Here is a 13,622-nt window from a genome sequence, read left to right as displayed (position 1 = left end):
AGAAAGCAGAGTAAGAACAAGGGTTGTGACTTGCTGGCCTTTGGCTGGAGGTCTGTAACTGTAGTTGTGGTGCTGCTGTCTACTAAACAGACAGGATACACAGATGGTAAATCAGGCTCACTGTGGGAGTAGGACAGCTGTGTGGGAGTGCCATTACAACCCCCTTACTGTGTATCTATTCATTTCAGGTCAGTGAACTTTTGTGAGCGTGCACTCAATATCCGTTGTCAAAACAGTCAACTCGAAAAAAAAAAAAGATCAAGATACAGTTATAAAGTTAAGTTCTCGTGTACATCTTTTCATCTCCAAGCAAACAAAAAAAGACCTTGTTTTTTTGACCAAAACAAAAACATAAAAACATCCAGAGATTGCAATATGGGCAAAATACTTTATCCCCCAATGTTTAAGTATAAAAATCGAAATTGTTGTAACATCTTGGTAGGCAGCATGGAAACATATCTCCTGTATACAGTTATATTGTATATGGCCCACTCAAACTCCTGACATTATTGGTTTTTAAAAGCTGGTGAAGTCGCGTGCAAGTGGCTGTCGGGATTTTTTTTAATTTTTTTTTGCCATCATGTATGGACCATGCTTTTAGAGTGCACAGAATATTAAATAGAAAACATGCACACATATTGCATTAAAAAACTTTGTGCCCCCTTAATCTGTGTCTCTGGGTCCTTTTGTTTAATTGAGTGTATTTCTTGATGAAGCCAATGTCAGCCAGAGAGGTTTGCATTTTGGCATTCAGAGTTTACTGCTGGGACAAACTATGTCAGAGGAGCTCAGGGAGTCAGAGTGTGTTTTCACTGGGAATGTGCAGACTCAGGGCTCTGCCTTTCCAAACAGCTGATTGTGTGTTTCTCTGTTATTGCAAAAAGATGCACACAATCCTCCCCAATGCTACCTAATTAAACTAACTACAAATTAATTATGTGGCCCATATTCTCGTGTACAATGGTAGCACTGAGACAGATGTGCAAAACCTAGGCCTTGAATCAAAAAATGGAAGCCCTGGCTGAATGGGAGTCAGGAACTTGACCCCTGGTCTTAGGTCCAGGCTTAAGCCATATTTTAAATATGTTAGTAGGCCTTTATATTGCGCTTGAATCAAATTATAGTAATGTTAACTTCAAGTCTTGCAGACTGTATTTAAAGGTCTTAATATTGTTAAAAATAGGTCATTTATTGTAGGTTAATTATCATAGTAGCCTACTCTAGGTTAATTTTGATGGAAAAGTTACTGTAGGCCTACAGAGCAGTTTTGTTTTTTAAAAACCTTATCGTAAAAACTATGCAGTAGCCTAGAGGCTTGAACAGGTTGACAAGCTTTGTTTTGCCATACCGTCTGTCCAACTCACATCATTTTACTGAACTGATCAGTGAATGGGTCACGGCGGTACACACGAGGCTCGTGCATTTTTCCCATCTGATGCTCGTTATCGCCACTTCTGCATTTACGATCTCTTTCACGCGACGCTGCGACGGTAACGCTCAAGTGGTAACTTAGTCAGCCAGACCATTCACGCTAATTTAACGTGGCCTGAGGACTATTGGAAAGAAACCTCTTCATGTTTTTATGTATTTTATCGGTATTCGACGAATATTTGTTAGGCCCAGCCTACCTGTAGACAACAGCCCACACGCTCTTATTTTCCTTCTCTCTTTTTTTTGGTTACACTTCCTTCTTGAAAACGTGTGCACTGCAGTGTTTCTGCTGCTAGCACCAGGTGTTGATATTATCGGAAAAGAAGGGTCCAGTAACCGTGGGAGGATGTTGCAGAGATATTGAAGGCTTGAGGTAAAGCTGTGTTTGCAATTATTTCACAAAACTGTTGGCCTGTTTCTATATTGTTGGTGAACTCAGGTAAGGTTAAAATTGCACCAGCGGCACCTTCACTTAATTAACGCTAATGGTTTCCATGCTGCAATTTGCAGGCTAGCATTAATGTGTTGAGCGGAAGTAGCATTAATTAGCAAGTTTTAGTTAGCGTATTTCAACCACTTTTTAAGGCATAACGCTCATCATGTGGGTTACTTGAAAAATGAACTGGCATACAAATATGGATTGACATGCTCGAATCAGTTGCATTTGACGTCATAACTGCAACTACCCTTATCCCTTGTTATTTGTATTCATATTTGTTGAATAATTTTAAAATGTGAATCTTGTGTTGACCATATTATTTTCTGTTACAAAAAAACGTGCATCCCCAATCTCTGTTGCTCCTATCCACGTGGTTGCTCCATTTGTTCCCTTTGCTGCGTTCTATAGATGTCAGCAGGCAATATGAATCAGGAAGAAGTTTTGGCAAAGCTGAAGAAGGATGTTCGTTCCTTGCTCATTTCATCTAAGCTGGGCTTGGAACCCAATCAGCTCAGGAGAGACTATGTGGCCATGTTGGGGCATCCCATGCCCCTGAAACAACTGGGCTTCAGAAACATCCTGGATATGGTTAGGGAGATGCCAGATGTGGTGTCAATTAACTTCAGGCCGGATGGCACCTCTTACTTTAAGGGTAGGGTCATTTTTTTCATTTGTTTTTAAATATTATTTCAATTCAATATTAAGAAATAAGAATTTACTGAAGCACATTTGTGTTTGATGCCTAAGTCCTCTGGTGCACCTGGACAACTTCTTATACTTCATGCTCTTGTCTTTTATATGTCCGCCATTGCAGCTGTTAGCGACGAGACCACCCGCAACATTCAGGAGCTGGTAGCTAAGCAGCGTACGTCTAAGCCCAACAAAAAGGTGTACAGGGGAGGAGGTGCCAGCCACTTCTCGCCCCGCTACTCTCACATGTCCCCCTCCTTGTTGCTACCGAGAAGAGGTCGTGCTCCTCCGGCTCTCCCGGCCCAGCTGAGGGCGCAGCTGCGCTTACTGCTTTCCCAGGTATGACCTTCCCAGGTCTTTAACAACCCTCCTTCCCCTTGAAGTGGGACAAAAAAAAACACAAATTCAAAGAAGTAGACGCCCGACTGATTGTTATTTTCTTCTTACCAAATGATGTAGCTCCATTACTTCCAAATGTTGTCCTGTTTCAAGTAACGCCTGCTGCCGCTCTCCCAGGGTCCGATCAGATTGTCTGATCTGGAGTCTTGCTTCCTGCGTTGCTTTGGCCACCCGCTGCGGGTCCACAACTATGGATTCTACTCCACTGGAGAGATGCTGGAGGCAGCAGCAGACCTGGTCCTTATCCAGCAGGGAAGGCTGGGCTCAGTTCTGACGCTGAAGGAAGACATGGTGCCTAGACCATCCAGCCTACCGACGAGGACCGGACCAATAAAGACAGAACGGCCTAGAACTGCCTCCAATGGGCCAGATAACAGGCCTCAGTCACCAACAAAACCCCCAGGTGTGTAAATAGAGATGAGGGTTTACATAGGCCATAACCTGCTGGAATGTGTCTCCAAAAAGCAGTCCATATCCATTATATTTTGGTTGCATTCATGAGTGACTTTTTAAAATTGCTAATAATTTGATCGTTATGTCCGTAATGACATGCTTACACACTCTTCAAACTTCATATACTAAATGATTGTGTTGTACTATTTGCACAGAAGAGCAACACTGAGCAGTTTCTCCTCATATTTTGCAGACTTTTTGTAATCTGAATGTTATACCTTTGTGGTTTACCTCAGCAGTCTCAGTGACGCAGCCGTCTACTGGGACTGCCTTAGGCTCAACACTTGTCAGTAAACAGCCAGAGAAGGTTGAGGAGAACCAGGAAGCCGATCCAGCGCTCTGCCAGGAAGGTCGGCTCTTTGAGAAACGTGTCCTAAAGGTTGGTTTTCATTTCAAACAGAACACGTAGTTCTTGCATCCTGTTGCTCAGGGCGACATGATACGAGGAAATAACGATTGGAAGATGTATTCATTCATTCTTTATTTCCAAGTCTTACAGCTTAAACAGGATGCAAAATACACAGCTTTATTATTTGGCTCAATTCAGAAAACTGCCATGAGAAGTTATGTGTTGCATCTACAACCTCGAGTTTAGTTCAGGTGACATGGAACTTTGTTAAGCATAACAATGTGATTGTAAGGATTCATTTTACGTACACATACCTCAGCAGAAATACAGCAAATATTTCTAAATCACTGAATTGTATCATTAAGAAGGAAAAAAAAATTGTATAAAATGATTTACTTTAAGTACAAATGTCTACATCAGCTGGAGGAGGACCTTCGCTTACAGATCCTGGAGAATGGAGTCGCCGGCACCATCAGCCAGGAGCTGAAAGATAACCTAATAAAGGTCAGACCTTGCTGCTAGTCTATAAGCAGTTGAGATGATGTCATGAAACTAGTGACTACAAGCCTTTTAATTTGCCACAGAGGATAACCAAGATACATGGGTGTTTTCATGAATCTCTGCAGGTTGTAGGTCAGACCAGTGGTGGATTATCAGTGCACGATCTGCCTGCTGAATACAAGGTAAAGTAATGTAGTACTCATGTTCACCTTCATACTCAGTATGTTTACATGCACAGTTAACTCTGGGCTACAGTTATAGCTCCACTAGGCCATTTAATAGGACTTCTGTCACAGTGTTCAAGTGTAAAAACTAGGGGTCGACCGATAATGGTTTTTCAGGGCCGTTACTGATTTATTAATAGTAAATGGAACCAATATTTTGAACAGATGTTAATTTACAGTAAAAGTGGAAAGCTTTTTGCCAATTTAAATTATGGAATGTTACAAACGTTAAACATAAAACTTTTTTTAAATGCTTTAAGAAATTATTTCATTAAACTGAAACTTTCCCCATAATGATAACAGAGGCAATTTGGTGAGGAGTTGCCGCTGCTGCAGAGCGGCTTCGTCAGCGTCACCGAGCTTGTCAGTACCATGAGTGACACATTCCACCTGAAACCTGCCTGCAATGAAAATGGACAACATTGGATAGTCATGGACATACACGACAGTGACATTATACAGTCAGGTGTGTATTTGCGTGTGTTCAAATATGGCATTCTACAAGTAGTAAGTTATAGTATACAATGTATTAAATATTATTTTGATTTTATTTTGTAGACTCGACTGAGAGGGTTGCTAACGGGGTGAAGCTGCCAAATATGAGCTATTACTTCAGCGGCGGAGAGTCTCCTTGGGAATGCAAACATGAAGGAAACGAGAACATGACTTCAGAGGACGAGAATGAGGAGCTTGTGATCATTAACAAGACCAATGAAATGGTGGGGCAAAATTAATTTCATTATATAATCTAAGCATATTAGGCTGTAGGGACTATATTTAAGAGCTGGGTGTAAATAACAATATGGGCAAATAATCGGAAAATCACATTTTGTGATGCCATTTCAAATCACTGCATTTAAATGCTCCATTATCAGTGTACACCGAGTGGAGTTTTAGATTTTTTTTCCTGTATACAAGTTAAGACAACCCTGAAAACTGTTGCTGCTTATTAAGTGATATATTATAATACTGAATATAGAGCAACACTACTTTTTAATAACTCACACCTCTCACTTTGCCTTTATGTGTCCACCTGTAGATGTCTGAGTTGTACCCTGCCATGCAGGTGCATTCCAGCCCTGCTGTACCTCTGGACGCTCTGCAGAGTCAACGGCTCAAAGCACCCACACGCCATGCTGCCAGAGAGCTGGTAGAAGTCCTGGTGGAACAAGTCAAGTCGCCTGGACATTTCCACATCCGCTTCAGCGGGAGTGAGGAGGCCCAAGCTATGGATGACATGATGATTATGATGAGGTAGTGGACATGTTAATGGTAGCTAAGTGAAAAGACAATGTAATGTTCCAAAAATATAACTTCCTTCTGAAGACACTGAGTAAGAATAAGATACTCAACGCACACCCCTTTTACATAGGTTTCGATACAACCAGGAAATAATGAAAATATATTTTTTCAAATAATAGATATCGAATTGTCTGGAAAACAGCGTAAACCAAACCTTGTCAATCAACTGTAAAGTTGACGCTGGGACTTCTAGATGTTTGATTTAAAAAACAAAACACTTCAACACCGTCACAAGATGTTTGCCTCTTGCATTCAAAGCTTATTTATGCTTTTCTATAAGCAATGATGTCTTGTAAATCTGATTGTTTTCTCCCCTCTGTTGTCTTCACTAGACGATGTTACACCTGTCCCGAGGTGTCGGCGCGCTACCAACTCCCTGAGCGGTTTGTCCGACGGGGTCAAGTCTGCTGTGTGTCACCCAAAGGAATGTGGTTCTACCGAGTGGTGATCCATCAGATCATTAGCCCCACTCAGGTCCAGGTGTACTATGTCGACTTTGGCGACATGACCGTAGTACAGAGCGCCAACCTCAAGTTCCTCAAGTAGGGGCCTCTCAAAACATTCTAGCAGCTAAACAATACAACTGCTTTTACCACTACTGCTTCTGTTCTGATTAGTGTTTGTCTGTGCTCTCTACAGTTAATCTCTCTGTCTTTCAGGTCATGTTATTCCATTCTTCCAGCACAAGCGGTCCCATCGTTACTGGCTGGTATTAAACCCACCTCTGTGAGTCCGATACTGTACCTTTTATAATAAGTGTACAGTAACTGGGCAAATGGGAGCTTTCTTCAAGTGTCTACACTAACTTCAAAATACCAAAGTTGTATCTGGGTCAGTATAGACCAAAATATGTGAGAAATGTTGTCAAGGACCTTGTTGAATCTACGTCGCAGACAATCATGGTAGTTATGAAAGCAAGAAAGGATCCAAACTAGTACTAGCAATGTCTACATAATAAAGTGGGTGTATTTGCCTGATTTGACTTCCCCTTTAGGGGCCTACAAACCCTTCCTTGTTTCATCTTGCTACTTGCAGCTGCTCACATTTTTGCTCTTGCATATATGGATACATTCAAAGTGTCAAGCTGCAGATGTTACTAAATATTCTGTTACCTCAGTTATATGAATAAGTTTGTTGTTGTTTGGCTCTTGCAGGGTAGCTGGACGGCTGAGGCCACACTTTCCTTCCAGAAGCTCTGCTCCGATCGCAGTCTTGTGGGTGCTTTGGATTGTTACACTGGAGATGTGTTGCAACTCTACCTGTGTGACACACACACTGCTAAAGACATCTACATCCACACTGTTCTGCTGGGCGAGGGCCACGGGATGGTCTGCAACCCTGCAGTCAGTGCAGCAGTGAGTCACACACACATACATTTTTACCATAGTCAGTAGAAATACCAGTTGTTGATTGGCTGGTAGGTGTTGAAGATATACCACAGCACCAAGGATCTATGTATGAAGACAACATTAAACCCACTGTACTAAATCATTGCATTAGATATGTTCCTGATAACAAAGACTAGTAACAAATTAATAGTTGGTATCATTAAAGGTGATGTAAGCGGAATGGTTCTCTTAGCTAACTTCCTGTCAGTTACTGCAGTTAGCAGTCCCCTCGCTCGTCCCTACATCACCACATTAATGCACTGCGGTCTTCAAGCAGCAAGTTATCTAGCATCATCTCGGATCCATAAGATGATAAAAACCATCAAAACAGACATTGGGAAGGATTTTTACCTGCTCCGCCATTGTAGGCGCATGCACATTCACCCATCTGTTGCTCTGGCGTGCACCGGCAGTGAGACCATGGAGTGAATATACTATATATGAGTGAGACGAGTGTCGGTTTATAGCGTTCTCTCTTCTGATTGGATAAACATTTTGGGATACTACAATAAGTTTATTTGCCGATTACATGCAAAGCAGCTGACTGAGAGATCGGCTTTATGAAACGCGCACATTATGTAAGTGATCAATGTATGAATAAAGAGCGATTTAACACTTATATTAACATAAATAAACCGCTTACTTCACCTTTAATACCTTTCAATTCAGTTCTAACAATAGGTCTGTTTGACTATTTGGCCTTGGTATTTAACTAGAATATTACATTACAGTTAATATATTTATACTCTATACAATCACTTCTTAATAACTTGTATCTGTTGTTTTTCTTTCCTTAGCTTTGTTGTGTCCAGGTCAGTCCAGTGAGTCTGTACCTAGGAGAGGGAATGGTTGACCTGCCAGAGGTGGAAGAGGAGACCCCTTCCTCCCCCATGCTAGAAACCAGGCCTGAACGCTCCATGTCAGCCTCACCAAAGGTAATCCAGACACACACAGCTAGCTGCTGCTGTAGAAAATTATAAATTTACAGTAACCAAACATTACATCCAAACCAAACATTGGTGTCAGTACAGGGTTACTTGGAGGTTTGTGGTGGATTTGCAGCTTTTTGTGTCAATTCCTATATACACCATGAGTGCTCTCTTGTCGTCTTCTCTGCCTCCCTCTCTCACGTCCTCTTTTAATGTCGCTGTAAAGCTTTTATTCTCTGCTGTCCATAGCTCTTATCTTAGCCAGCCATACTGACAGTGCTGCAGCACCACGCACCCTCAAAACAAAACAAAACACACACACACATGGTATACACACAACAAACACACATCCACTTGCAAAAGGGGGTAGATTGCTACCCAATGCTACTTAATGTAAAGACACACTGTTTGAAAGGTCACAGCTTGTTATCCAATAAATTAGACAATTGGCAATCAGTGTGCTGTTCAATAGATATTGCATTACAAGATTGTGTCCCTGTTACTTTAATGAGTGGATGGTTGTTAAACTGAACATAAAGGAACAGAGATTTTACAGCGTGATTGCATTTTCTTTACTTTAATTTATTTGCATTGATTTGTTGCAAGCAAAAGGATAAAATACAAAAAGTATTTTACAAGCACAGTTACTTGCAACTAGACTGAACAACACTGTCAAAACAATAAAAGCAACAGTAAAAACCCTTGATAGATAAATAGATAGATAGATGGATGGATGGATGGATGGATAGTATAAACAAACTTATGTGTTTTTGTATCACAACATTGCAACATACTGATATGAATAATTGCTTTCATGGGAACATTTAATGGGTACATTTGAGCCATTTATAACTGTTACTAGACAGATCCCAAAGGTATCTCTCATTGTTTATCTGTACAGTTTGTATTTTTAATAAAGGTTTAACTAATAATGTCATAACAAATTTATGAATATTGCTGCTTTTCCCTAAAGGCTAATATTTGAATTAGTATGTGCATATTAAAACAATATTTGACTGAACATGGTCATACATAACTGAATATCTTCTACGTATAGGCTAAGGTGAGAGGCATTTACTGTATATGTTCATACTGTATATGTAACGCCATCATCTGAAATCAGTGCATTTAAACGTATAATTGCAGACTATACTGTATGTTTTGTGAGCCAATTAATCAACAGTGCAGTAAATGCAACTAAAGATCTGTTAGTTTATGAAATATGTATCTGAATGAAACCATAAGTTTCTTGATATCTCAGGTTGGAGAACAAGAGCTGCCCGCCCTGGAGTGTATTGCCGATGATGAGGTCAGCCCACACATCCAGGTATGACCACCTGAGACTCAAGTTGCCCACATCCACACCACTGCCTTCATTTCATGTATTTTCAAAACTTCAGTTTGTCTATGGCAGTTCACCATGTCGTTCGGTTTGTTTTGTTGGGCAACTGTATTGCAGCATTAGTGGAGAAAGCTGAAAAGTGAGCAGAAGTCAAGATTGATCAGAACACTTATGTGTGCTTTGTCAACTGGCTTTGGAAGTGAATAGAGAATGTCACAAAAACATTCTGTGTTTATTGCTGTCTATTTCAGGAAGTGGATGCTAACCGGTTCAATGGTCTGCTGAATGACCAGTCCTTCAGCTGTAGTGAATTTGGATGGGCCTTGAACAACAAAGTGCCACCTACCACCCCATCCAGTCCAGACTCCAGCCCTTTCGCTCCTCCAGATTTGATCCAGACCAAGCCCAGCCCAGCGCTTTGTAAAGTTAATCTTAAAGTGAGAAGATAACAGTTGTTTGGTTTCTCAAAATAGTTGATTTATAATTTTTGTATTAAGAAAACACTTTTGTATAGCACTTGAAAAATATTTCTGTCCATTGAAAAAACTTCACCCTCTTCTCAGACACTAAAGGTGACTCCTCCACAGACTCCATCCAGCATTCCTTCCAGCTACTGCTATGCAACGCCTGAAAATGAGCAGCAGTGGACCAATGTTGATGCCCCCTCATTGGTCAAGCCATCTCCAATCTTGAGGACCCTGAGCCTCCTCACTCCTGACCTGGGCCAGGGTACATACACATATACACGCATACGGCTTTGGTTCTGCCAGAAGTACACAATGCAAATTAGTCATGGCCTAAGAAATAAGATTCAAAGTGACTCCACTGTGACTACATCAGTTTGGTTAAGTGTAAAGATATTACGGAAAGTGTTATCAGCCTATGTTAAATGGCACTAACATAGTTTTTTTAAAGGTTTGTAATCATTATTAACCAAAAGAAATGCGCCGCTTCTTGTGTGGCATGACACATTTGTGCCAGTGTTCTATACAGTAGGTTATGTTGAGAAAAATGCCTTGTTTCCACCATAGAAAGATAACACTGTGAAATAAATGTCCTTATGTGCATAGTATATACAAAGACTTGTTTTATCTTATACACACTCTCAGAATATTGATTCCCATCGCTGCTTGCAGTGGTGGATGTATCTCATTGTGTATTCTATCTCCCAGCATGCCCTGAGACTTCCTTTCTAGCTTCCCTCAGAAACCTGACACTGCAGAAATTTGATTCAAATAACAAGAAAAACCTACACTTGCTCACACATGCAAAAGCTGGCCCTAGTCACGTGACGGTATTATTTTGTATTCCTCTAGATACACATACAGCTGAGTTTGTCTGCTCGGCATATTCATAAAAAGTAAAAGGGTCAGCTTTTTGTCGAGCCGCTCCTCAGAGAAAACATTGTGTGGAATCTTTGCAGAGTATGGAACAAAACTGAAACCGAACATTTCTAGGGTTTTATTGATTAATCTATTTATTGATATTGATAATAGAGATATCGTGGAAACTTTAAAAAAAAAAATTATTTACCACCCTCTTACAATCTTGACTTTGCTGACCTCCGGTGGTTGAAGGTCTTACTTTGCTGTTGTAATGCTCAGGTGTACTCAGGGTTTGCTGCACACCCTGTCATCACTGTCGGGTGGAAGCAAGCACACATCGGACCTAACTCTCAAATGTCAGCGTCGCAAGAATCATTTTAAGCCTTGAATATAATCAAAAGACCTATTAGGTTTTATGGAGGAAATGGGAAATTGTTGTCACAAGAATAATATTCAGTCAATTATGTAAGAAAAATCCCAGCTGATTTAGAATGTATTTATTAATGTTGGATGTGTTAAAATTGTTATACTCCTTTGTTGATTGCAATCACTACGCTTAGCTCAAGTCATGGATTCATTGTCACTAATTGTGTAGTCTGTTAATTTTTTTTATAAAGCGAAGTGATCCTATCACTGTTTGAAAGCACTTTAGTTTGTATTGCAGTAGGTGAACACATCATTGCACATATGACCCGTAATTCAGTGTGTTGCTAGTCCAAGCTGCCATGTTCAGTTCAGCACCAATTTATTTACGACTGTTTTAGCAGATTAGGATTTCATTCTATGGCTTTTGATGAGGACACCTATAATAGTAATAATGATATTAACACTAAGAATGTATTTTATTCTGTTGTCCAGGTTTACCTGTCTCTCCACTCCACCTGAGAAACTCTGGCTTCCTGTTCCCTCTGTTTGGGGCTCGGTAGGTAGGTCGTTCCCAAACCAAATCCCCTGAATAATGAAGACACATAGGAAGGAATATATTCCTAAAAAACTACACGACTGATGAGACAGTTTGACGTGATTTAAGAATCCAGTTAAAGTAATTTTGTCAGTTAGAATTGATTTGTATATATTTATAATTATATACTTATTATTATACTTGTAAAAAGGGCCAAAACATTTTTATAAGAAGTTGATTTTCTTGTTATTTTAATCTATTCTAGATTAGTTATATTGTATGTTCTGCTCTGTTAGTTTGATATTGGTGTAAGTCAGACAACAGTTTAGTATTGAATGAAAAAACAAACCGATGGCTGTCCTTTTTTTAAATATGAATAATCTTGGGAATGCCTTTTGCTATTTTTTTTTTCTTAATGTGAAGTGTTTTCTCAGAAGCCATCGAGATGTCTGGTGTGTTTTAAATGGTTTAATTTCCTTTTATAAATATTGATGTTCTTGATAGAGGTTAAAATACTTCAAAAGGCTGTTATAATGAACATTACAGAATGATGTAAGTAATGGAAAATGTAAAAGTTTTTGCAAAATAAATCTTATTTGATTTGATAGAAAACTTAAGTATTTTATTTTGAGTATTATTCTTGGTTGAGCGTTTTTGTGTGATAGATGTTTCTTAACATTGTTTTCTTCACTTCAGTGGATCAAATGTCTTAGAACAAATCATTTATTTAAAGCCATCTATGGACAGGCATACAAACAGCTTCAACAGCTATATGTCATGTCAGAAGACAAATAATGTAGCACACTGGAAATGTACTGAAATTCACCTCAGCCCTTCTTTTTTTATTAGAAGATGCTGTGTTGAGCTACCATTGTTAATTTTTGTGAAAAACAATGCAAATTGTTTAAAACGCAGTAAGACAAACGATCGCTGTTAAGCCCCTGACTTTTCCTGAAAGAGCCAACATGAGGTTGACATTTGTGGCTTTGAGTGAAATGTTTAAATCAGTGCTTCTCAAATGGTGGGGCGCGCCCCCCTGGGGGGGTGCCGTGAGTTGTCAGGGGGGGTGCGGGCTGCCTTGATTTCCTACTGACCAAAAAAAATATATATATATTTTTGTGCTAGCAAGCATGTGTGCTTCTGTATGGTCATAGCCGCGCGAAAGGCCGCGATTTGCAGTAAATAAATGTCCACATGTGTCTCTGTAGGCTATTTAAAAAGAAATCAAGCAAGTAGACTAAGAATAACATTAATGAATTATTGGCATCACAGAAGGCCTGTTGGCCTATAATAATAAAAAAACACCACCTTAACTATGTTAACAGTTTAAAAATGTTTTGAATGAAATGCAAACCCCAATGAATCATTTACTCTTGTTTCTCTGTCCTGAGATTCACACAGACTGAGCAGTCTTGTTTAAATGTTACAAATTGAGCTAATAAACTGAACTTTGATTTATTTATTTTTTGCTGCTGAAGTTATCTCAGCTCATTTGTTATCTAATTTGATAATAAGGTGATTGTATGCAGAATGCTTGTGCCAGAAACTGATACAGTGGTTTTGTACGGTTAGATAAATACATATTGGCAGGTTCTCAATAGTATTTCAATTTAGGGGGGGCGCGAAAAAAATTCTGTCTCCTAGGGGGGGCAAGACAGAAAATAATTGAGAACCACTGGTTTAAACCATTACGGTAGATTGATTTTCATATAAAGACACTCACATCCACCTTGGGATGAATTAAGTTGGCGCTGATTAACAAAAGTGAACCTGCTGTACTAAAATAGTAAATCTGTTTGCAAAGTGCACATGCCAAACTTCAGCATATTAGCATAACCATTGTTAACATGTTATCATGTATACGAAAACAACTGGATACCGCTTTGCCACTCATCTGTGTTCCCAATTTGTCCCAGTGGCCAATTGTGGTATTGCAACACACAATCCTG

The 13,622-nt window shown here is 39.7% G+C and overlaps 1 protein-coding gene across 1 annotated transcript; it reads left to right on the top strand.

Annotated features, from left to right (window-relative positions):
• Window positions 1-2,278: 2,278 nt before the first annotated feature.
• Window positions 2,279-11,698, top strand: tdrd5 (tudor domain containing 5; the record flags this gene model as incomplete). The annotated part of the gene is made up of 17 exons (XM_080032225.1): window positions 2,279-2,522; window positions 2,685-2,899; window positions 3,077-3,362; window positions 3,649-3,791; window positions 4,182-4,265; window positions 4,388-4,444; window positions 4,790-4,952; window positions 5,045-5,205; window positions 5,526-5,740; window positions 6,121-6,330; window positions 6,448-6,514; window positions 6,943-7,143; window positions 7,974-8,111; window positions 9,367-9,432; window positions 9,699-9,884; window positions 10,011-10,176; window positions 11,631-11,698. The coding sequence occupies 17 exons, from the start codon at window positions 2,279-2,281 to the stop codon at window positions 11,696-11,698; spliced, it is 2,670 nt and encodes an 889-aa protein (XP_079888351.1).
• Window positions 11,699-13,622: the final 1,924 nt, after the last annotated feature.

This window comes from Ammodytes marinus (assembly GCF_949987685.1).
Source record: "Ammodytes marinus genome assembly, chromosome: 8".
In the NCBI taxonomy this organism is placed as follows: domain Eukaryota; kingdom Metazoa; phylum Chordata; class Actinopteri; order Uranoscopiformes; family Ammodytidae; genus Ammodytes; species Ammodytes marinus.
Note: the sequence above shows the minus strand (reverse complement) of the source record. Positions and strands in the feature narration are given on the sequence as shown.